Genomic DNA, 27,088 nt, shown 5'->3' on the forward strand with positions numbered 1-27,088 from the left:
AATAAAAGTCCCTCATCTAGCGCCCAGCTTTCCCTGTACTTGTCTTGTTTTGTTTCGTTATATTTATTTATTTTGTTTTAAAGATTTACAAATACAGCAAGGGGTACAAATACTTTAGAATAAACGAAACAAAACAAAAGATTGTGTTAAATAAATAATGCTTTTTGTTTTTGAAACGTTTAATTATTGTTGAACCTCTGCCTTTAAAAATAAAAAAACAAAGGCTCATTTCCTCCATATTAATTTTCATGATTACTCAGTTTAGCCAATAGAAGTAGCACATAATTAAATAATATTCCGTATGACTAGGCATATCATAAAGTATACATGTTTGAAGTTTGAAGTGATTAGACAGTACACATAGGGCTGGTTTCATAGACAGGGCTTAGACTAAACCAAGATTAGGCCATAATTCAATTAGGACATTAAAGTAATTATAAACATGCTTTAGAAAAAAAAAAAAAAAAAACCACCTCAGACTTACATTTTAGTCTGGGACTAGGCTTAAGCCTTGTCTGTGAAACTGGAAGATAGTGTTAAAAATGAAGACAAAATTACTATTAGTATTCCACCTCAGACTTACATTTATTTTTTTATTTAATTTAATTTTATTTTATTTAACATACTGAATAGAATATAGATCTACAAAGGCACTGATAAATGTAAATAAACAAGTATTAAGCATACCAGACAAAATAGATATAATGTACCAATAAAATTGCACATTCTGAGAGAGAGAGAGAGAGAGAGAGAGAGAGAAAGAAAGAAAGAAAGAAAGAAAGAAAGAAAGAAAAAAAAGAAAGAAAGAAAGAAACAGGAAAAGAAAAGAAGAAGAAAAATGTGTAAGTAGGGGTCTCTATTCCTCTTTAAATAAATCAAGTTTCAGAAGCAAAACATCTGGCTTAGTTTTGTATCTCAATTTCTTGTTGTGAATTTCTGATTTCATCATTTAAAAAATTCTAAACAAAAAAACTGCTGCATAAAAATAGTATATAAAATACAAAATAGATCGTTTTTTATTAAATGTCACATATGCCAAAATTTATATTTACAGAATTAAAACCTTTTGTCCTTGTTTTATGCACTACTATTTATTCAGCTGCACCCACTGAATCTAAAGATTCCTGAATGATTCTTTTGAGTCGGTTCTTTTTAGTGAATCAAAACAGGGCACAGCAGGGCAAGGGCGTGACCATTGTTGTTTGGTTCTCGAATTAATGACTCTTAAGAGCCGGTTCTTTTAATTCGTTGGTGTTTGTTCACTTTATTATTCAAAATCTGTTTAAGGGGAATTAAACTAAGGTTAATCTGCTTTCGTATCCTTTAATATTCATTTAAGAAGACGTGCACTTATTTTGAAATTGACAGGAAGTAGAGGTTGATGACATCCGGTTATGAGTCCATCTTTCCAAGTCAGAATAATAACAGGGTGGAGAATGATTTCAGCTGAGACGAGATGACTGTTAGCGCGTTAAATGCTCACTGTAACACACGCTCATGTGTCATATGTGAGAGTCGTCAGTGAAGCGACCTCTTATGGCGGGACTGTCGCATTTAGTGCTGCGTGTGTCGGGCTCGTACGGTGTGTTTTCTAAAGGGCTCAGCAGAACTCTGCTCATCTTCTTTGATCTCGCCTGGAGACTCAGAATCAGATTCCCCTACCTTTATGTTATTGCCTCCATGATGTTTAACGTGCGACTACAGGTGAGAATCTGTCCGTCTGTCTGCCTGATTGACTGTGTCACTCTGCCATACTGTCTCTCTGTCTGTTTTTAGTTTGCCTAATTACTTGTGTGTCATTCTGCCATTGTCTATCTGTCTGTCTATCTATCTATCTATTTGTCTGTCTATCTATCTATTGCACACCGCATAGATGAGTACATCACCTCTGAATAAATACAAAAGATGTGTTCTGTTAATAACACTAATGCAATTCGTGGAAAGATGGCAAAATTGAAATGTATTAAACATATACTTAATAAGAACAGAAATATGTGTCATTAATATCTCTAAAAGAAGTAAATTAGCCAACTGTGTTTACATGTAGGTAACCTCATTCAACAAATGTATAGTATTTAAGTACTTAGCATGTACTCTGTAATTTTAAATATACTGCTCTGACCTTTCTTGGCACTGAGTGTACAAGTTCATTACAAGTTCTCACACCTGTCTTGTTTAACCCTTGGAGGATGACCTCCTTAAAAGCCTTGGCGTCTAATGGGGGCTATTGCTAAACTCATCTCTACAGAATCCCCCACAGCTGCTCAAGAGTGTGAAGTCTGGGTGAAATACATTTCCACTTTTTTTCCCCTTCTATTTCAAGTTTTTGTATTACTTTACAAGGTGGTGTGTGAATTCATTACAACATTGATAAAGCACAGCTCCCTTACACCTTCAACACTCATACATCCCTATAAATGAGCTTTACTACCACTGAACTTCACTGTGGGAATCAGGCAGTTCTCACTGTGCTCCTCCTCCAGCCACAGCATGACAATTTGAATGCTTTTAGATCCAAAATTATTGACTTGGTTATATGAGACCAGAGTATGCATTCCCAGAGGTCTGTATTTTGTAAATGGGCGTTGGAGAATGTTAAACGAGTTTATTGTGCATTGGTTAAAGTAGGTAGTTCTGGTGTGGATAAACAACCATGCATGTCATTTCTGCAGAATGCATTTTACTCTATGAGATAAACAGTCACTCTTATAGCTTTTGCTGGCTCTGAGACACTTGCTTGGTATTTCTCCTGCTCTTTTTCCTAGCAAAAATCACTCATCACTAAATGAAAATTAAAGTGAATGCTTGGTTATTTTAGGGGCTGTCACAAGTCTTGAATTTCTGTTGTTTTTACATTTAAAGAGATAGTTTACCCAAAAATGAAAATTATGTTTAATTACTCATCCTCATGTCGTTTCAATCCTGTAAGACCTTTATTCATGTTCAGAACACAAATTAAGATATTCTTGATGAAATCGGGAGCTTTCTGACCCTACATAGACCGCAACGCAACTGATGTGTTCAAGGCCCAGAAAGGTAGTAGGAACATCATTAAAATGGCCCATGTGACATCAGTGGTTCAACCTTAATTTTATGAAGCTACGAGAATATTTTTTGTGCTCAGAGAAAAAAAGACTTTATCCATCAATTTCAACAAAAAGTTCAGTTTTATATTATTATGCATGTATTAAATCTATTAAAGGAGTAATGGAATGTAATTACAGTATTTTGTGATTAATAGTGTTTGTGCATTTATACTAAGACTGCTGTTCTTCATACAAATACCTAGAAACCATGTGGTTAATTTTTATACCATGATATTGAGGTGGATAATTACATTTCATCATATAAAAATTAGGTTGTTACAATTTTATGAATGTTACTATTTTTGACAAACATTATCTGAGATGTAAATCAGTATATCAGTTTATCTCGCTTATTCCATATTAATTATATTTCTGCAGGTCTTTAAAAAAGTAACAAAACGCCTTTAATTTGATTTTAAAAGTCCTGCAGAAATCCTGCATAAAATTCGTTCCTTGATATTTGTATTTTGAAAAGGAGAAAAGACTGCATAGGGCGCAGAGGTTGAAAGGGGCCAAAAAACTGGTGTAGCATGGGTCAAGGAAGAACACAGTACATTCTGACCAGGGGTGGTTCTAGACCCTTTTTAGATTGTCATAAACTTTTTTGTTTGTTCAGTTTGCACAATGAACATGGGTTGGATCTCTTATTTTTGAGCTCTTAAAGTGCACCAAATGAATGAATTCCACTTTTAAATGTATAAAATTTTACAGGGGGGGCATGCCCCCAGACCCTCCCTAGAGGAACACATGTTCACCCACCAATTCTATATACGTCAGTATAAAGAATCTGTGAATATATTGCATTAAAAATGTCATTAATTTAGTTAGCTAACTTATTGCTTTAGGTACTTCTGTATATTTACTGAACAAGGGAATATCTTTTTTAAGCAGTTTGGCAACATTGTGAAAATAGTTTTGTATTATCAGACATGATAATACAGCACAGATTGGTGCATGAGTACTCACCAAAATGAAGTATGTGAACCTCATAGTTAAATACAAAATGGGTGGGAACTGGAAAAAGGTCCACTTTTTGGAGAAAAAAAAGAACCCCCCACCCTTCCACTAGGCTGACTATGGGCCTGACGTTGATAACTTGCTAAACAAAAACGCATGGTCTAGAGTAAGTAAAATGGACATTGTTGCATTATTTTGTTTAAACGACATGACGCAAGTTTTTAAAAGCTGTTTTAATGCTTTTCCTTGATAAATGTTCCTATTACTTTTGACTTGTGTTTTAATATGTTGGATAACGTTATGAAAAATTGTCAGGCTGATTTTAATAAATAAGCTATGTGTTGGCTGACGTTGAGTGTATACTCTTCCTTTTTTTTTCTTTTTAACATCTGCCTAAAATTATATGATGAAAACACGAGGCAAGCTGAATTCATTGAGGGATTTGACAGTGTGATTTATAGATAAGTATTTCAAATGTAGGCTATTATATACACACACACACACACAGTTTTTTTTATGTGTGTATATTGCTTTTAGACTCGTTGGATACAAAACTTTCGTTTAAACAACTATCAAATTAGTCGCTGCGAACATCCCTAATTTTAACCAAAGTTTTTTTCTAACACTTTAATTTTAGTCAGACTGTTAAAAAAAAGAAACATTTATCGTACAATCCATTTTATATCCAGTAGGAACTTTTTGAACAGTTCTCAGTGTTCAGTTCTGATTTTTTTTTTTGCTAATCTCATTTTTGTCCCTCTTTCAGGTTCACATTGAGATACATTGATTGACACTGAATAGCTGCCTCTTTGAAATCTCACCTTTTGGACACAAGCCCAGTAATGGCTCTCAACTCTATGGTTTCTACAGACTTCATCAATAAAGCTCATGAATTATCTATAGCTTGGAGACATACTGACAAAAACATACTGAATGGGATACCAGTAGGAATTCTTCGTGCAAAATGGACATCAACTTCATCGGAGGAGATGACTAGGAACGTATGATGATACGTCTCTCACAGTTTCATGTTATTTTCTTTATTTTAGAAAGGTAAATACCTCATGCTCAGCCGTTGGACGGTACGGACAATGAGACCTGTGAGACTCAAAATTCACGTTTGGGATGAGTTGCTGTGCTTCAGCGTGCTTTTAACATTGAGAGAACGCATGATGATAAACTGAGTCCAACAGTGTTAAAATGTGGTTTTTGCACATTTCAGTTTTGCATATTAAGAAAAATTAAGATTAATATATTGTTTTTTTTTTTTTTTTTTTTTTTTTTTTTTTTTTTAAGTCTTGTTTAGTCACCGCATGTCAGCTCACATTGGGACAAGTCTACCATTCACCTCCATCATCTACTCACTAACACAGTGGCTACTGTTACAGAAAACTACAGGGATTTGTATATATGGACGGATTTATTTGTGTGTGTTTTTGTTATTATTAAATCTGTGCATTATATGGCACATGCATTTTGGGAGGATTGTGAATGTACTGTGTTTTAAACTTTGACAATAAAATATGAAGAGATATTTTGCCTTGCCCTGTGACTGGGATGGTTTATTTATTTGTTTGTTTGTTTGTTTGTTTCTTTACTTTATTAAATGAATGCTCCAAGTTCAATAAAGGTTCATATCAGTTACCACAGAAAGTAACAGTGGAAGTGGACTGTAGTTTAGTTTTTCGACACAAGAGGGCACTATCTCATTCAACCTTTTTTCAACCATTTTAATATGTATTATGTGAAATTATAAAATCTTTATATTATAGCATAAAATTCACACGTAACAATACACCAAAAATAAATTGTGTGTGTATGTATATATGTATATATACACACATATACATATACATATATATAACTGTTTATAATAATGATTTAAAATATTAAATAATAAAATTAAATATAAAGTATTAATTTAAAAAGAATTTCAACTAAGTGAGCTTGAAAACTTCTGTTAATGGATTCAGATAAATACACATAAAAACTGGATAAGAAAAAATAATAAGAAATAATAATTTATACGAAAAAATAATAAATATAAACAAGTAAATAAAGAAAGAACTTGAAGATAGATTCCACTGACTTGGAACTGATTGAAAGTGTCAGTATAATAGCAAATTAAAATCTTTAAAATTGAAGAATAGGGCAGCAGTATCTTATTCATTGTTTGGAACCAAAGGTTGGAACAATAACAAAGGAAAGATCATCTCAGATTAGCATATTGTTAACAGAGTTCCAGTACAAACCGGTTTTTCTAAATAGCTAGAACAAACAGATCATCCCATGACATCAGACTGGTTCTCACTGTAACTTTTATAACTTAAATGTGTCAATTACTTACTTTTTTTTTCTCATAAAAAGTGTTACATTACAGTTTTTCTGAAATGCTAAAACACATTTTTTGAAACCGTCACTCATTTTCTCAAAACCTTAAATACAAATACAAATGTTCAAACTAAATTCACAGAACCACTGACTCTTCTGCCAAAGTCAAACAACCGGTTTAAAAAACCTTTTCACCTGTACTCAAAATCAAACAAAGCTTTCAAATCATACACACATTAGTCAATACTATGTGCACTACAGATCATTCATTACACACTAGATCAAAAAATGGAGAACACAGTGCCCAGTGCATGTAGTTACTAAAAAGGAATGTTTATTGTATGTAGTAATTATTTAGCAATAAAAAAGATACATACACACACTCAAAAGAAATATATGTATATATATATGTGTGTGTGTGTGTGTGTGTGTGTGTGTGTGTGTGTGTGTACGCACATACATAATCACACCTAAGAAAGAAATTATACCTAAGTTTGGTGAATGTACCAAAAGAAGGGAAAAAAGAATGCACTTTTCAACTGGCTTATATTTTGAATTTAAATATTTCGAAGCAAGTGTGAAGAATTTTGAATTATTGTGTGTAAACGATAAATGCCGTGTTGTAGTTGTGTTTAACTTTTGCTTTCTTGTGTTTAGGGTTTTGCATCACAAGTTCATCACAGAGCAAATTGTGTCTTAGTGAGTGAGAATGTGTTTAGAGTTTTGCAAAAAGACAGATCTGCAAACATTGTCTAAACTGCCTAAACTTGTTTAAGGTTTTGCAGAAAGAGTGATTTATTTGACAAATTGGTTTAGGCTATTGGGAATTTGGTCTAGAGAGTGGGGTTTAGTGTTTTAGCAAATGTGAAAAAACTGTAAATTAATAGCACTGTTTGCAATCATGTTACATGAGATGTGTATATTTCTGTACAAGATTGAAAGTAATTGGCAGAGAGATGTTGAAAAATTCACGGTAAACAGGAAAGCAAGACTGAAACCAAACTATTTTTTTACCGTAAGCCTTTGTGGTTGTGAATACAGTATTACACAGTACGAAAGAAAAGAAAGACACTACCAGTCATAAGTTTTTGAACAGTAAGATTTGTAATGTTTTAAAAAAAGTCTCTTCTGCTCACCAAGCCAGCATTTATTTTATCCAAACAGCAAAACCAGTAACATTTTGAAATATTTTTTACTATTTAAAATAATTGATTTGAATATATTTTAAAATTATATTTATTCCTGTGATTTCAACGCTGAATTTTCAGCATCATTACTCCAGCCACATGATCCTTCAGAAATAATATTCTGATTTGCCTTTTTAAAAAATAATTTATTATTATGATTTGAAAAACAGCTGAGTAGAATTTTTTTCCGGTTTCTTTGATGAATAGAGAGTTCAGAAGAACAGCATTTATCTGAAAAATAAATATTTTGTAACATTCCTCTAGGTACATATGTACCTCTATTCATCAAAGAATCCTGAAAAAAAGTACTCAGCTGTTTTAAATATTGATAATAATAGTCATCATCAGAAATGTTTCTTGAGTAGCAAATCAGCATATTAGAATGATTTCTGAAGGATCATGTGACACTGAAGACTGGAGTAATAATGCTGAAAATGTAGCTTTGATCACAGGAATAAAGTACATTTTAAAATATATTCAAATAGAAAGCAGTTATTTTAAATAGTAAAAATATTTTACAATATTACTGCTTTTGCTGTACTTCGGATCAAATAAATGCAGGCTTGGTAACCAAAAGGGAATCAAAAGAAAAAAAAAACATTAAATATCTTAAAAACCTTTTGACTGGTAGTGTACATCAACCATGTGTAGTTGGACAGAAACCAAACATAATTTTGAAAAAGGTGATTATTCCAAAGGCTTTTCCAAGGCTTATTCCAAAGCCTGACTGGTTGGTATTAAGTAAAGCAATGAGTGTTTGCACATGTGAGGAGTTAGTGTGAGGCACAGAAGAATTAGTCAGGCATTTTTGTGTGTTACATAAAAAATTGTGTTGCGTTTTGCAAAAAGTGTTTTATGAAATTTAAAACTGAGTCAAAGGCCGAGAATTTGTGTATGGTTTTACAGATTTGGTGTGTGGTTCTGGTGTTTGAGTGTCAGGTTTCAGTGTGTGACAAGTAAAGTTTTTTTGTGTAAGCAATTGACAAAAACTGTAATATGACTGTGAATAGCGCATTTCTGGCATCAGTAACTAATAAATGTGTGCTTTTGTATGATGCTGAAGCCACGACACTATATTACATGAGGTCTAACAGCTGTAGAGAGCAATCTGTTTGCCTTTAGCCGCTAAACTTGCTAACTAGCACGTTATTAGGAAAGGTGATTGCAGAGGTTCATAAAAAAACCCTTATACTCACTTTTGGTGTAGGTGAAGTTGGATCATGAATGATTTGCACAAACATAGATGCGTTTATGTAGATCGGGAGCCGCATTCCCTTCGCAAACAATGTAATCCACTGCATCTTCAGCGGCGGGAGTAAATGACGACTACTATGTTCATTATCACATCCAGCAACACAACACCTCAATCGCTCAATAAGAGATATTACAGGGAATTTACATCCCTGCTCCGGCATTGAAACAGTGGAGGAGGGACTGTTACAGCTGATTTAGGGCGGTTTCTGAGGTAAGACACTCATGTCAATCAGTTATCGTGGGAGCGGCCTCTGAGAATGGCTCGATTTGAAAAAGGGGATATTATTTTTACAGATTAATTAAAAACCACTGCATGGATTTTTATCATTATAGGGTAGATTTGTACATACACTGCCAACACACATTAATGTTCAAACAACATGTAAAAGTGAACTTTGCATCCGATGACCCCTTTAACCACATAATGATACAGTTACAGCAATTGTGGAATCCATTATCCAAACCTTGACCCAAGCACAAGAAATAATTACCTTTTAACAACTTTAATCTCTAAATAGCCATATAGCCAATTAAAGAAGCTTAACTTAAGGTGATTAAGGACTGGACATAACTGTTTATTAAGAAAAAAATATCTCTGGCTAGACTTTCTAGATAAATTACTTGCATTTTTGGTTTTAAAATGTGTGAGAGGTTAGTTTAAGGGTAAGATCCTGTTTGCAGACTTGACTCTGAGCTTTCCTTATCCAGTAAGTTCAGCAGTGTTTGTTTGGTAGCAGGCTAGTGTAAAATACTGTTGCCAAGGCAACTGCCTAATTCTTTGCATGTCAACCCCTTCCACACATTTCAGGATTTTCCCTGCACACTTGAAAAAAAGAGGATTTACAGATGAGGATTTGCTCATTCAAATGTTTTAATGGGGTTAACTAAAATGGACTGTTTAAAACAGAGGACAAATCAGCAAATGCATTCAATTTTTGCATATTCTTTATAAAATAAACAGATCGGTAGGGTTTTTTAAAACAGGTCAGTAGCATGCAGGTACAACCTTTGTGTACAAGGCCTACACGTTTGTATTCATATACAATTTCTGTGTATGGATGTGTAATGATTGACCTTTATATTAAAAAAGGAATTGTGATAATGAATCATAGCCTACAGCAAATGTCTAAATGGAGCAAGAGATGCTTTCTAAATCATCTCTTTAAAGCTTTGATGTTGTGCGCATAACAAGGCCATGACACATTTAGTGCACCAGAGGCAAATATGATTTTTTCATTTTATTTTTAGAGGTTATATATGATAATTCATTGCTAAGATTATCAGTTTTTGGATTTTTTTTCCATCCGCTGTATTTCAAACATTTTTGTTGGTCCTAGAACAATATTCTTTAAAAGAAGCATAGCCCTTATATTGTCCTATCTATGCATTTCCTCATAATTTATTGTGGAAAGCAGTTTTGACTTTCTCAGAAGACACAACAATATAATTACATTTATTTGAACAGACTTTTAATCAGTAATGTACATTACAGCGTTTTGTGTTTAATGGTCAGGCTACTTGTGATTCACTCTGATTCATCATGCAGCTTTCTATTTTACCGCCTGTAGTGATTATCAGTACATTTTAAGATGCAACAAAGCAAATTTTAATAGGCTAAGTAGATATTAATATTACATCACCTAATGAAATATACAGTAATACGTTGTAAATTAAATACTTGTAATACATGCACCCTCATAATGTAATTATAATGACATTTAGGCACTATTGCAATTAAACTTCACCTAATACTTTGATTAAATTGATGTGATGAATCTCATAATAATATTGCAACCGGAATCATAGAGAAATATGTGGTGTGTGCTGATTTTAATCACAATAAACTTCTCACTGTGATTAAGTTCTTACTTTGATTAAACATAGTCATTTTCACAGGGTTTTTTACAATGAAGCTGCCATTTTTACTGTAAATTTAACAGAATATTTTTTGTCTGGTAAAGGCCCGAATACTACAGGTCCCAGAGCTGTAAACAGTGTCATGTAATACAGTGTTGCCAAGTCCATTGTTTACCTGCGGAATTGGGCTACATTAACACTGTTGCCATGGGTTGTTTTTCATGAACACGGGTTGAATAATGTGATATTTATCCCCTAGAATGCAAATTTTACAAGGGGAACCCTGCCAAAAAAATTGTATTTTACTCTGTGGAACGCGATTTTTAACGGGGGATGTGATTGGGCTACTTTTAAGCTTGTTTTGAGCAGGAATTGGGCGGGTTTTGTTGTGAAAACCTGGCAACCATGATGTAATATATCTAAAAAGTAAAATGCCAAAAACAATGCAAATAATGCAGAAGTTCCCACACAGTCCTCTCCAATCATGTGTCCACAGACACTTCATGTAAACTTATTCTAGTTTAGTCTGTAGTATAAGAAATGTGACAAGTATGACGACCGGCATAATCCACACAGGATGTCCCATTTCTCTGACCCCCTGATGCCCCTTTCCTCAACCTCCAGGAACTATAAATCCACAGGATGCATGCTCTTCCCCTGGCCTGTTCCTCTCTAGAGAATCAGTCTGAGATCTATATATGCATGTATACACTACTGTTCAAAAGTTAAAGTTATTCAGCAAAGACACAAATATAAATATTTTTTATTTATTTATTTATTGTGTGTGCGTGTGTGTGTGTGTGATACATTAATATTTCAAACAAACGTTGTTCTTTTGAACTTTCTATTCATCAAAGAATCCTGGAAAAAAGCCTCCTGGCCTCCACAAAATATTAAGCAGCACAACTGTTTTCAGCATTGACAATAATATTAAACAAAATAAACAAACAAACAAAAAATCTTAAGCAGCAAATCAGCATATTAGAATGATTTCTGAAGGATCATGTGACATCTGTAATGATGCTGAAAATTCAGCTTTGATCACAGAAATAAATTACATTTTCAAATACATTAAAATGTAAAGTAGTTATATTAGATTGCAATAATATTGAACCATTTTTACAGAATTTTTAATCAAATAAATGAAACCTTGTTGAGCATAAGAAACATCTTTCAACAACATTAAAAAATCAACCCCACACCAACACCAAACAGAATATTGCAGCAGTTATCAGACAAAAAATGGACACAAGCCTTTTTTTATGATATTATTTTTCCCTAAATATTAGCTTCAGATTATGGATTGTACTTGTTTTATCACTGCCCAAATGAAAGCCCTAGGTCTGATTTTAACATCTCACCTTTTTCCTCAACAAGCCACATGATTTGAGGCATCAATGTCTGTAGCACAAACAGCGTGGGACAGGTTACACACAGATTCAGCCTGGATGGGGTTGTTGAGGTGTTGGGGTGAGGGGTGACCCGACTGAAGACACTGAAGCAGATTAAAACCTATTTGTCTGACTGCTCAATCAGGCCACGTGAACTCGGTCAGCGTGCCGTTATCTCCCCTGACTGGAGCCATATTCTGCCAGACATGTGCTGCCCAAGGGCGACCGCCTCTGGTGCAGAGCACGCTGGGAAATATTCAGCCCGCCACACACTTATATGCCGCTACTAAATGTAATGATGGTGTACGTTTGAAACAAAGCATGCCTTTCAACATAATAGACACGCTGATAATGTTGACCAAAAAATGACATGTGACTAAGAAGCCAGATCGAATGATAACACATGCATTGAGCAACTTGTGCAGATTGCAGCTAATGCAATTAGTATGCTGCAATCAGTCATGCATCATTCCACCTAAAGCCTCTCAGAGACCAATGGGAGGAACAGACAGTGTGTTGTTGACCATATTTGTGCAGCAAAGATTACGCATATGACCTATTTTCAGTCTGCAGCTTTGATATATTCAAATCAGGGTTTGAGCTCTCTTGCTGGTCTCTCTGTATAGTGCGTCCCACCCAAGGAAAACTGGGAAAACAGAGTGTTTCCTGGACTGTGTTCGACATCTGCTCCCAGAACAGGAAATACTCCCCCAAAACCTGAGGCTCCCTCAAGTCCCCATACACACACATTCATTATAACTCCCACTCTGTCCACCAACACACATTTTTTCACACTCTCGAGACTGGAGGAGTTTGAAACTTCTTCGTTTTTTGGAAATAGGAACTGGCAGTGATGATTTTTGTTAAAAATGTAACATCTGGGTAGACTTTGAAGTCAGTCTAGACTTTTTTGAATCCACGGTGTGGATGGAAGAGTTGTTTCAGGAAAATAAATATTGATCCATCACGATCGTTGAAGATTAAAATGCAATCTGTGTAATGGAGCTCTCCTTCTTCTACTTCACATGTATCAGCATTTGTATTTGTGACTATTAAAGAAGAAAAATTCCATGAGACAGAGAAATAAACGGCTAACTTCATTCTTGAGGAGTTTGGTAATGTGTATAAAGAGCGCAGCTCGTTTCGTCTGAGAGGCCGGCATGCCATAATTGAATCCATGTGTCGGAGAAATATACAGGCGCAGTGTTGTGAACGTCTATGCCATCAGCGCCTTCAGACATTTTTCATCACCCATTATATGATATATAAGCCTGTGCTTGATTTTTATTTTCCCCACTGTAAGAGAATATCATTCTTCTTTTGCTGTTTTGTCAGTCAGTTGTAGGTCTGTATAAAAGACTTGCACTGAAATACACCCTGGTGAAAAAAAACAGCATGTGCTGGCAGGTATGTTTTGATGCTGGGATGCTGGTTAGGTATGTTTTGATGCTGGGATGCTGGTTAGGTATGTTTTGATGCTGGTTTAAGATGGTCCTTTGCTGGTTTATGCTGGTCATGTTGCTGGTCAAGGACCAGCATAAACCAGCAAAGGGCAACTTTCTTTTTTTTATTGCTGTTATTGTTATGTGGCTAAAATTTATCAAATTTTTTTGTTTTTACTGCGTTGATTGCTTCCTGAACCCCCCCCACAATACAAGAGTGGATGGATGTAGTAAATTATATTTATGTTATGGAAAGGATTACTTTTTCCCTTCGACTTTAGAAGAATGTGTTCAGAAAAGTCTGGTCTAAGTGGGTCTAGTATGTATGGCCATTACGGCCAGACTTTGTGGAGGTATAAAACAAATGACCCTTACGTTCTCAATGAAAAAATATACTGTAATCTCCATTGTATGCCTTTTCCACATCGGACACCAGCAGACTTTCTCCCGCAGTTTCTATCACAGACTAAGAACAAACACTTAACATTATTTAGCATGGAGTTTGATTATTAAGTTTATATCTGACCTTCCACGAATTGTAAAAATGATTTTTGTTATTAAAATTATTATTTAATTTTTATTTTGTTTTATTTGTTATTTTGTTTTGTATTTTTTTTTGTTTGTTTTTTTGTTTGTTTTTTTAAAAAAAAGGAAAATTGAATGGCAGAGAAGAATGTAACTGCATTTGTTTTGAAATAATGTACTGTTGTTTATGCTGCTACATCAAAAAAAAAAAAAAATTCAAAGAAATTTTTTGGTTTCTTCAGGAAGAAATCTATAATTACTACATGTTTACTTGTATACCTGGCGTATGCAACATTTATAGTGCATTACAATCCTGTACCATTGCTGTTTTGCCTCAGAATTCAGGGCTACAATACAATGAATGAAGTGATAAACGAGTTCTACTAAAGTGAAGGCTTGGCTTATGAATATTAATCAGGCTAAGCGATGTTTGTCCTGATTGGCTGAAAAGAAGGCGTTTGTAGGGTGGAGAATTGTAAAGGTAAAAAATTCATGCAGATCTCTTTTAATAATGTATTACAATTCACGGCGTATCTTCTTTTCCGCTTTGTGTGTGTGTGAGCGTGTTGATGCTTTGTCAGTATTACATGCAAAACAATTATGCCAGTAAAACACTTTTAAATTGACTTTTGAGCGGCAATGAATATTAAGAACCGGCTTCAGGTCGGTTACCAAGCAACGTCAGCATTACCTAATTAATATTCATACCGGAAGCCTTCGTCTTAGTAGGATTGGTAAATTCCGTGTAAAGGGCGGAGCGAGTGTGATGACGTGTGACTGTCGCTGCGAAACACAGATGCCCGTGTGTCTGGAGCGCTTATTCCGCTGGATGTTATTGATCCGCGCCAGAGAATAAACCTAGAAGCGCTGTTTTCCTTCATTCGTTCAGAAATACATCGGGTTACGGATTTAAAAGAGGATTGAGACAGAATATCAGTTTTGCCGTATAAGATTTCGCATAAAACAGGACCTGTTTGTAAATACAGCACATAAACCTCTCATTATAAAGCATACATCTGTGTCTGGAGCGCGCTCTCATCACATCATTTCATTATTTTGCATTTATCTGCAGATATGGATGAAGATAATCAAGGTAAGACCACCAGGTTTATAATGCAAAGAAATGTGTGGATGTATGTGTACACATGATGGTCATTTTTTGGGTTAATATGGCATTAGACACAGATGTGTCACATCATTAAGATCGAAGAGCATTGCAGTCATTATGTATGTTGATTTGATTAGACATAAACAAATATTAGCATGATTTAGTTTGTCTAGTAACATAAAAACACTCTAACTAGGTCTGCACAATGATATCTATGCACAGTTTTCATGCTTATTTTTATTTTAAGGCCTAAATGTGTGTATGTGTCTTTCAGATAACATTATGTCTTAACTTGTTTATATAATAAAGTGCTCTGTAAAAGCACACTGCTCATAACATTAAAGGACCACGAGTCAGAAAATCTCATATAATCTTGGACTAGAATTAGTTTCATTCACAGAAGTGAACTGCAAATTTGACAACGGATCAGCATGTTTTTCCAGTCAAATAAGAAACTTCAGTGGCTGTAGGTGCAAAGATCAGACTGCCTGAGATGACCTACAAGTCAGTTTGCCAGTGTTTGTTAAGGGAGACTGTGAGCTGATATGTCTATTGATTTAATTTAGTCAACACCATATTCCCCAAGCTCCAGCTTTTCAACTAGGACACATATATCCTGTACTTTCACTTTTAAATAGAGCTGTATTGTTAGGATGCATTAAGAGTGGATTAATCTATTCAAATTTGTTTAGCTTTTTGGAAATTTAAGGTTAAGGGCGTCTATTGGTGAAATGGGGTAGAGCTGTATTTGTACATTTTCTGGAGGAAGTACTAGTGATGTTTGGAAATGAAAGCTCACCGACATGATACTAGGATGCTGGTGGTGTAGTAGGATGTTGCTGTGTGGTTGTTTGTGATTTGTAAATGCTTGGTAGGGCATTGGTGAGAAGTTCTGACCAATTTTACTGTTTTTGTTACAATATAAAAAGTGGCAACCTGCAGTTATTACCAAAAAAGTTTGTTCTACGTTATTTAACCGCTTTTGTTGTTATAAGTGAATATATTTTGTTTGATTTAGTGAAATTTTTATTATTGGTATTATTATTATTATTTATTTATTTTTTATTTATTTTTATTTTTTTTTTTTTGATGAGAACTGGATGTGATCCAACCGAATTAAAATGAATAATGACACCATTGTCTTCTGTAGAGCTGGTTTATATCTGAATCACATTTGTTTCATAACTGATGAATTTTGCAATATCTACACTGTTGTTTAACTGAACCAACACTGAATTGACTTGAACTGAATAACACCTCCACTCACTTCAGTAGAGCTGCTTATTGCAGAATTGAACTTGTTTCATAACCGACGAACATTTGACACAGTTATTGAACTGAACTGAATCAATAATGAATTGACTGGAGCTATTCTTTACAGCAGATTTTGAATTTGTCTCATATTTGAAGTAGTTTGCATCATCAGTTCTGCTATTTCCTGTGACGCTGCTTTGAAAACAATCCGTATTGTATATAGCACTTTAAATAAAGATGACTTAGCTTGAAAGCATTTAGTTTATATTTAATTTAGTTAATTTTTAGTTAATTTAGCATTTTTAGGTTTAACATTTTGTTCATTGTTCATACCAATAAGTACATATCACTGCATTTTCCAACAGAGTGGCGCTAAAAGAGTGTTCAGATTTTTCCTCTGAACAGATGAATGTACATATGGTACGTTTTATGTGACGTTGGTTTTGTACGTGTCACTGCAGTTCTAACTTGAAATGTCCATTGAGTGGCAATATAACTCTAATGCTCCTTGAATAAAATTTAAAATATCTAAAAATAACCTAAAATGACCTTCTAGTATGTACAAAAGCAAATGTGACATAAAAACGTAATAGCAAGCATGCCGTTTTAACTTGTTTTTCAATCTCTCATCTTTCAGCTCTTTCAATGTGAGTCATGTTTTTTTTTTTCACAGTGTTCATACCCAAGGATTCTGCATCCTAAGTCCAGTTCCATGTTGGCTGAGCTACCGAGCGAACTTGTTAAGTCTGGTGTTGTGTCCATTTTTGACCCCCTTCCAAATTATTACCCCCTCTCATTGAAATCACTACATGATTGCTTAATCCTAACCCCCACAGCGGGGTCAAAACTGGAAAGCAAAACATATGGAGCTGTAATCATAACTGTGTACAAAAACAATTACAAGTGCTTGCTGTTATCTGCCCCTTGTGTTCCTGTTGGAAACTGCAGTGATATGTACTTATTGGTATGTATTTCGTGCCTTGCAAAAAGTTCCCACAGGTATATTTTCGTCATAAGATCAGGTAGAATAAAACAGCCCATGTCTGTAAAATTTTAGTCTCTAGATGTCTTGGATCCTTCTGCCCATTTTATCACCTGCCAGGTGATCGGAAAAGCCCAAAATGTAATAGCACACATCTCCTCTGCATGATTTGATTTGAGGTTTTGGAGTGTTTAGTTCTTTGCATGGTTCCACATCATGAAGCTAATCCATGGATATCCGTGCATGTGTAGTAAAATTTCAAGACATGGTCCTCTCACTGGGAAAAAAAAAACTAATTAGCATATTCAAGGCATATGCTCAACATAATCCTTCCCCACACTGCTGTGGGTTCACACTGAGGACTAGCTAACAGTCAGACTGTTGGTGTGTTTTGACAGTGGTTTGGTGGTTCTGTCAGAGAAGCGGCTGTAGGCTCATCTGATGTGGAGCAGCAGACAGGCTGTGCTCGTCTCAGTGAGAGCTGCTTTATTCTATGATGGTTCTTCTGCTACCACTGGGGTCCCTGCTGGGCAACAGTAATCAGTGCTGTGGGCCACTGTGGGATATCCCACTCTGGGCCCACCAATGAATTTACCTGGGCTGAGAGGCAGCACCTTGTCACATGGACACTACTATAAATTCTGAATGTTGAAAGCAAGATTTGGATTTGAAAGTACCAATGAAAAAAACTTTTTATGAGTTGCCCTATTACCAATTTTTGAGACACATTTAAACACTAATTTACAAATTTAACAAACAAACTATAGACACCAGAATATGTAACAGAATTGTAGATTTTCCTTAAATTAATCTATACAATGCCTGTCTTACCTAATAAGCAATATAAGCAGTTGTGTACACTCTTAAAAATATAGGTGCTTTAAAAAGTTCTTCACTGCAATGCCATAGAAGAACCATGTTTGGTTCCACAAAGGATAATTCAGTCAAAGGTTCTTTAAAGAACCATCTTTCTTACCTTTTTAGAATCTAAAGAACCTTCTTCTGCCACAAAGAACATTTTGTTAAACAGAAAGGTTCTTGAGATGTTGAAGGTTCTTTATAGAACCATTTAGACAAAAAAAAAATTCTTCTATGGCATTGTGAAGCACCTTTATTTTTAAGAGTGTAGGGCCACCTGGGCCACCCAGTGCCAGGGGTTCAAGAAGAAATGTGTGGTAATAATAACTTAAATAAAGTTTGCTTATATCAGTCCTGTTAGTTAATGTTTTCAAATTAAGAGACGGCACTATCAATCTGGTGCAGAGAAGAGGAAAATCTGGAAAGAAAGTGAACAAGATAAGGGTGCACTGTAAAACATAAATAGTTGAGATAGCTTAAAAAAGTAAGGCAACTTGATGCAGTATGGCATTTGAGTTCTCTCAACAATAGTTTTTTCAGTTTTTCTCAGTAAAAATACTTTGTTTAGCCAACATAAATTTGTTTGTTCACGCAATGCTGATTGTCTTATTTTGCTAATAGAAAAACTCTTGTCACAGCAACTGAAACAACAACAATCACTGTTGTTGAGGTAATTAATTTTTTTATGTATAATTTTTTTGTTTATTTACAAATAACAAACTGAAACCTTAATGGATAACTTAGTCTAATATGTAGACAACATTGTCTTTGTTTGTAAAACAATTTACAAGACTAAGATATAAAGCAAACAGATATATGTGGTTGAACATACTCTAGGCCTTAAAACTAGACACAAACCTCAAACCTTGTAATCAACAAATGTTAAAAAGATGAGCTCTTTACATCACAGTGAAACAAATAACAAACAATAACAACAAAACAACAACAAAAAGTTTAAATTAAGTCAGCGAACAGCAAAACAATAATCCTATAACAGTAACTGCACAATTTATTCATGCTGCAGTGCATGCTGGAAACTCACAAAGCCTAAACATTTCAACAATATGAAATTCTTTGTTCAGACAACTGTGTTTGACTAGTTGGGACAACATTTGGGGCAATTTTGTTGGTCTGACAAGGGTTTTTATGGTCTATGATTCTTTAGGGTCTTAATGAAAAGTTTATAATATACTTTGGTTAAAAATTTTCAATGGCTGTATAAAACAACACCCTTTTTGCCTCGCCAAAATCAGCTCTGCAAAAATCTTCTCATTCTTGTCAAGGCTGCTTTAAATGCAAATGAGCTCTGCTTGCCCAGCCCCTCTCTTCTCTCTGTGGAGAGACGAGCCTGTTTACTTTAGCCGCATTTAGCGTGTTTATGTGCTAAACTTGCTAACTAGGAAAGGCGATCACAAAGATTCATAAAAAAACCCTTATACTCACTTCTGCTGTAAGTGAAGCTGGACCATAAATCATTCGCGCAAACATAGACGGATATATGTAGATCGGGAGGTGCATTCCCTTCACAAACAAACGTAATCTACTGCATCTTCAGCGGCTCAGATGTCGGGAGTAAATGACAACGACTATGTTCATTATTACATCCAGCAACACAACACCTCATTCGCTCAATCTGAGATATTCTTGTCTAATTTACATCCCTGCTCCGGCATTGAAACAAAGAGGGTGGACTGTTACAGCTGATCTAAGGTAAGACACTCATGTCAGTATCGTGGGAGCGGCCTCTGTGGGTGTGACGGCACACAGACAGGCATCTAAGAATGACTCGATTTAAAAAAGGGAATATTATTTTTACAGATTAATTAAAACCACTGCATGGTTTTAATTAATGTAAAAGTGAACTTCGCATCCGATGACCCCATTAAGTAATTTCAGGACCAGTGTTTTGTGCCTGTAATGCATTACAAAGTATTATATTATTGGACACCAAAGTGTACCATATTCATAGAAAGGTGCCATAAAGGATCACAGTAGAATATCTTGGCAAATATAAAGAAAGCTGTCAGATATTTTGCATGGATTAAGAACGACTCACTTTTCATCTGATGTAGATCTGGTTATTGAGCTTTCATGCGGATTCATATTCTTACCTGTTGAGGGAGATCTCTAAACCATGCCTATTTTTGAACCTAGCTGAAGTAGTCTTTATGCTGAAGAGATTTAAGCCTTGCGTCAAAGTGTAGTGCTCATGCCAGCTAATGTCATAATATGACATTTGAAGTGACACAGTCATGTTCTGCTGAGTGGAACTATGGCAGGATTGTTTTTTACGTGGAGTACAGTGAGTCTTTGTGCTGCAGGCCTTGGGGTGTTTCTCTAAGCATGATGTGTATTTCATTAAACCACATGACGTCAGCAGGGAAACCACCAGCAGAGCAACACCATTAAATAACATCAGACACCAACAGTGATTCACTGCCATGACGCTGAACATGCTGTTGTTTTGAACTCACCTCTGTTTCAGACACCAGGTTTAAGTATTAGGTTTAGGTCAAAGTTTGGCAGTACATATATGTGTGCAAGGTCATAGTTACAATGTTATTCAAGCCTGACAGACGTTTCTGGGACAAACTGTCTACTGTCTAAATAGGCAACTAGGCATCCTAAGGGACTGTTCACACACAATACATTTTTCCATTCAAATGCACTACTTTTCCATAGTTTTTCTATGAAAAACACACAAGACAGACGTGTATAACTGTTGCGTTCATGTCTTGCGCTTTTTGCTGCGTCCCAGATTTGAGCACCACATTTTTAAGATGCTGTGTCAAGTTGGGGGCCGTTCAAACAGTACTGAAAACAGTACTTTGCGTCTGAAAACGAGAGACGCATTATACAAACAAAGCAGTTGCCAACTTGCTACTGTAAACAAAAGCTTGCAACACTTGCCCCGCCTTTGGGGTCTTCTGATTGGTCCACTGTTTTGGAACGGACATTATGAGTGGCATTGCATGTAAAAGTTGAAAATCTTTTAACTTGACACAGCATCTTAAAAACACAGCACTCATGTGCGAGACACTGCTAAAGACAAGGTACGCGAGCGCAACGGTCATACTAACATAATCTCATGATAATTTGTATGTATTTGATGTAAAATTTTTACAAATTTTTACTAAAACGTACAATACTGATGTACTGACGACACCTAAAACGCAAATTATTTACGTATTAATAGCTTTACAGACAAATGAATCCTTACGAATATTGAAATCGTGGCATTCATTTTACTATTATTGTATTCAATTGTCTTATTAAAGGCGTTACAATTTCAATTGCATTATTAAATTGTTTACTTAAAATGAAATTATAACATTTTGTTCTGTTCTGTGTGACTTCTGCTGTCAGCTCGTTTCAAAGAATACACACCATTCAACAAGACTACACTTTAAACCCTTGAAATGAATAAAATTTCTGCAATTGTTTAACCATTAATCATGTAATTTTTGATTTGTTTGCCATGAGACACAAAAGGCATTTTCTCCGACATGCTGTCATTGACAATAGAACCATAAAATAGACCAAAAATGCAACATAATTACAAAAGGAATCAATTTGTGCATTGTAATCCAAATATTTAGAATCCATACCACTGCAAAGAGTTAAACCTTTATTCAGCGACCTTCATCTCCATCCTGAGCAGCAACCATAACCATCAAATTCCATGTTGAAACACTCATTACAAATTCAAAACTTGGTGCTTCAAGATATTTTACAACTTTTTTTACGACATTTAGCATTTATCTGTCTGTCATGTTTTTTTTTAATACTGCATAGAAATAGTAATGGTCAGGCTTAGAGGTAGGAGTGGGATTAGCGACTATAAAAGCGCCTATTAAAAAATATCTTTTTAATGCTATATTTTTACTAAAATGGTCATTTCCCTTGATTTTTATATTCGCTATAAAATGGGTAGGTTTGGGTTTGGGGATAGGTTAAGGGGTCTTAAAATCTAAAGCATTTATCGATAAAATGATAAAATGCATTGATACAAATATCTTTTATGCTTTTTACCTAAAAGTCTGTAGAAAATTTTACGTTTTAAAGGGGTCATCAGATGCCCATCTGAGAATGGCTCGATTTGAAAAAGGGGATATTATTTTTACATATTAATTAAAAACCACTGCATGGACTTTTATCATTATAGGGTAGATTTGTACATATGCCAACACACATTAATGTTCAAACAACATGTAAAAGTGTACTTAGTAGGGTTGTGACGATGAGGAAATTTCCCCACCGGTTAATCGACATGTGACAACACCGGTAATACCGGTATCACCGTGGGGGTGGGGGTTTCCTCTTTTCCTCTTTTTTTCTGCGTTTAAATAGCTTATAAATGCGTGCGTATTATACTTTCACTTTCAGTTTTGCGGGAATTGGCAATTCGGCGTCAATTGTTTGAATGGACGACAACGAAAGTAAAAAAAAAAAAAAAAAAAAAAAAAAAAAAATCACTGATATTAAACAGAACTTTTATTAACATAACGAAAAAAAAAAACACAACGCCATTCTCTTTCTGTAAATTCGACTCCTCTCGTTCTCCTCACGTGATAAATGAAATATGACGCAATGTAGCCATGTTCAGTTTTTTTAATTATAGTGCATGCTCTCGTCTTAAGTAAATTATTTAGAATTATATTTTCCATTTAATTCAAATAAATATTTAATAAAAAAACGAATAAAAAAAAAAATGTGGGGACGGTGTCACGGTGGAAAAGTGATGTCACCGGTGTTGCGTCTTAAAACCGGTAACACCGTCAACACGGTCTATCGTGGCAAGCCTAGTACTTAGCATCCGATGACCCCTTTAAATGTTGAAATATGTCCAAATTGTATGTTTCAGCATCAATAAAAACACAAAAGTGTACATTTTGTGCTTGTAAACATTACAGACTAATACCTACGTATAACCAGTGAGACTAGGCTGATCAATCTAATTGTGTTTACATAGAAAAACAATGGAAAAATAACAAATGGGAATGGAAAAAACATCTTTGTGATGGATATATGTGATGCTCCCTAAGAATTTGGCTAAAGCGGAGTATCTTTGAAAGCAGTCTTAAAATGCAGTCTGGCAGCTCACTGGTTTTTGGAACATAGCTGACTAAAATCCTCAGCTTTGTCACCAGCATATAATGTTAGCAAGTGCAGTAAGCAAGGCTGCACATAAGACTAATTAAAACTAATGATCTTAACATTTTAATGATTTATAGTGTCTTACCAATTTGACTGGAACCTTTTTTAAAGAGATTTTTAAAAATAGTTGGCTAATTTCTAACTCTAAATTAGGGTTAAAAATTTAAGAATGCAAAAATTAGAAACACATTTGCACAAACAATACGGCAGTTTGAGGAATTTAGATTGGCGCAAGGAAAACTGAAGACTCTTTCACCCCCTCATAAAGGAAACCAGACTGCAGACGAGTCTCTGGAGTGTTGGAGCATGTGGCAAAATGCATTCCAGCGAAAGAGAGCCACTCTTTTGAAGAGCAGTATTTTTCACTGATGCTGGAATGGGATGTGGGAGTAGAGGTGAAGGAGAATAGATTATGTAAGGGATCTCAAATTGTTTAAGCCGATGAGGGATCAGGAAAAGGTGTATCCAGTGGTCTCAGACAACAGGTTTCATTCTCTCTTTCCTGTAGCGTGGGCTTCCACTCTCTAGAATTTGTCCTCAGAAAGAGGTTATTGAACAGAGATTTGCTAGAGGAACAAAACGTTCTTTGTCGTGAAACTTTGAGAATTACAAATTTATCAGTTGAAATTTTCTCAAAGTTTAGCAGTTCTGGCTTAAGCAACCATCGCTATTACTTGAGTGTTGGTGACCAAACAGTTGATGGTAGCCACAGACTTCCTTAGTAAAGAAAATACTATATAAGTCAATGGCTACCATCAGCTGTTTGTTGCTGAAACAAGCAAAAAACCTATAGGCTTAAACTGCAGGAGGGACCAGGGCTGATAGAGCAGAATGTCATTAAGTGTGGACCTATTTCTTGGACCAATAATTAATAACCAACTATTAACCAATCAGAACACCCTAGCAATTGCATAGCAGCATGCTAAAAACAAATTTATTTTGCCAATAAGTAATAAACATCTAGAAATCACTCAGAACACCTGAGCAATGTCTGTTAACACACTAACAAATGCATTGCAATGCTAAAAACACTCAGAATACTTTAGTAATGTGCTATGTTAAGCCATATTAGCACTGATTCCACTCTAGTGTTGAGTTTTGTGGGGCAACCCCACTGACAATTTCCTCAGAAAATATAAAAATTGAGTTACTACAGGATTAACTGATGGTTACTTTGTGTAATGCAGTTACATTCTGTTTGCCTGTATGCAAACGATGCTGGTTAATGATTATAGTTTGTCAATAGTTCATTAAGAACCAGAATACTTTCTGTGTGGAGCATTTCCTTTGCAAATTACTATGCGTCCATGTGCTGCTTTTCTGGTTTTATGTGGGATTTCTGTTGGTGGTGCACTTTTAAGAGGCTGCTGCATCATTTAAAATTCATACTGTTTGACACAGGTCCACAGAGATGTGTGTGTGTATGCGTGTGTGTGGTCAGTCATGTTTGGCCTATATGGGTCTCTTTATATTACATTGTCAGTTTGATGAAGTATACAAAAAGGACAATCCTTCATCAGCAGCTTTTCAACCATTTGACAATCAGCTCTACATGATCTGCCAGATGTATCTGTGTGTGTGCATGTTGTCATTGGTCTGAGAGGTTGTATATGTATAGATTATGTACTGTATAGGCCCATCTAAAAATAGGTTGAGGTAGTGATCATAGCCCAGTTTTTACAGTCTTGTTCCACATGTACTGTAAGTGCACATGCTGTATGTAAAAACAGATAAATTTATTGTTTAAATTAGTATGGTAGTACCTTCTCAAATCTTGTCAAATCTCACAGTTATTAGCATGCATATTACTAGCATATTGGCTGTTTATTAGTACTTATAAAGCACATATTAATGGCCTATTTTAGATTCCTTAACCCTACCCCATAAGTAAACTTAACAACTACCTTATTAACTATTAATAAGCAGCAAGTTAGGAGTTGTTGAGGCAAAAGTTGTAGCTAATAGTTAATAGTGAGAATAAAGTGTGACCATCATGGTATATAGTAGTAACCTAAAAATGTGCTTCATGTAACATCTAAATAAATGGATTGTATTCCAGTTAAAAATATTATTTAACATTACTATTGAACCACTATGTTAGACTGAACATATTATTACTAAACATAATATATTAGACCAAAAATCTATTTGGTCTCATGCCGAAACGCACTTCTGGGAACTTTTTACAAGATGCGAAATACATACCAGTAAGTACAATTACTGCAGTTTCCATCAATAGTTAACACTAGAGGCGGTAAAACACAGAGCACTTGTAATCGTTTACGTACACAGTTATGATTACAGCTCCATATGTTTTACTTTCCAGATGTAACGCGTTTTCTCGGTAACTCAGCCGGCACAGAATTGGACTTAGGATGTGAAATCCTTTGGTACGAATCCCGTCAAAAACATGACTCATGATGAAAGAGCTGAAAGATAAAAGATCAAAAAGCAAGCTAAAACAACAGGCTTGCGTTGTGTTTTTTACGTCACAATTGCTTTTGCTCATACTCTTGGGTAGGTTTAGGTGTAGTGCAGATGGTATGTTATTTTAAAACGTCTGGGAGCATTAGATTTATAGCGCCACTCAACGGACATTTCAAGCCACAACTGCGGTGACACATACAAAACCAACGTCACATAAAATGTACAAATGTACATTCATCTGTTCTGGGGGAATAAAAAATGAACACTCTTTTAGTGCCACTCAATGCACATTTTGCATCAAATGCGTCTTGCAAAAAAGTTCCCAGAGATAAGATTTCGTCATGAGACCAGGTTGCTAAAAATAAAAATTTTGTCACTGTTTATTCACATTTGTGTTGTTTCAAACGCACATCCTGCATGCATTGAAAACAAAAGGTTTATAGAGAGTTCATAGTGACCACCAAAAATGTACGATGAAGAAAGAAACTATAATAAAACTGAGCCTGAGTTAGTTGTGCACTATATTCCAAGCCCTCTGAAGCCACACAGTAGTTTTGTCTCAGGATGCAAATATAAGATGTTGCTGATAATCTTCCCCTCCAGTGAACTGAACTGAAGAAGCAGATCAGTCCATGGACTGTCTTTCACAAATCGAAACTCAATACACATTGACTGAAACAAATCATTTGCAGTGATTCTTGAGTTAACAGCTCACTGGAAGTCTGGTCCTGCTTGCAACAAACCCCTTAAAGGAGAAGTCCACTTCCAAAGCAAAGATTCACATATAATGTACTCACTCCCTTGTCATCCAAGATGTTCATGTCTTTCTTTCTTCAGTCGTAAAGAAATTATGTTTTTTGAGGAAAACGTTTCAGCATTTTTCTCCATATAATGGACTGATATGGTGCCCTGAGTTTGAACTTCCAAAATGCAGTTTAAATGTGGCTTCAAACGATCCCAAATACAGTTGTAAAAGAGCCCAGTTGAGAAAGAAGGGTCTTATATAGCGAAATAATCGGTTATTTTCATAAAAACAATACAATTTATATACTTTTTAATGTCAAACGCTCGTCTTGTCTTACTCTGCCTGGACTGTTTTTGTTCTGGTTCATGACAGTTAGGGTACGTCAAAAAACTCCCATCTCATGTTCTCCCTCAACTTCAAAATCGTCCTATATCACTGTTTTACCTTTTTTTGTGATGGGTGTTTGATCTTCTTTGCATATTCACTTTGCAAAGACTGTGTCGGTACTTCTGCAGTGATGTAGAATG

General features: G+C 35.2%; 2 protein-coding genes across 2 annotated transcripts in view; both read left to right on the forward strand.

Annotated features, from left to right (window-relative positions):
* The first annotated feature begins 1,388 nt into the window (after positions 1–1,388).
* Positions 1,389–5,586, forward strand: LOC127155825 (small integral membrane protein 10-like protein 2A). The gene is made up of 2 exons (XM_051098354.1): positions 1,389–1,704; positions 4,810–5,586. The coding sequence occupies exons 1-2, from the start codon at positions 1,537–1,539 to the stop codon at positions 4,828–4,830; spliced, it is 189 nt and encodes a 62-aa protein (XP_050954311.1). The 5' UTR covers positions 1,389–1,536; the 3' UTR covers positions 4,831–5,586.
* Positions 5,587–14,819: 9,233 nt separating this feature from the next.
* The window catches only part of cyth3b (cytohesin 3b), a 46,550-nt gene continuing 34,281 nt past the window's right edge, over positions 14,820–27,088 (forward strand). Inside the window, exon 1 of the mRNA XM_051105361.1 lies at positions 14,820–15,123. Within this exon, the coding sequence (XP_050961318.1) occupies positions 15,105–15,123 (19 nt within the window). The 5' untranslated portion in view covers positions 14,820–15,104. The remainder of the gene's footprint in view (positions 15,124–27,088) is intronic.

Source organism: Labeo rohita, chromosome 3 (genome assembly GCF_022985175.1).
Source record: "Labeo rohita strain BAU-BD-2019 chromosome 3, IGBB_LRoh.1.0, whole genome shotgun sequence".
NCBI lineage: Eukaryota > Metazoa > Chordata > Actinopteri > Cypriniformes > Cyprinidae > Labeo > Labeo rohita.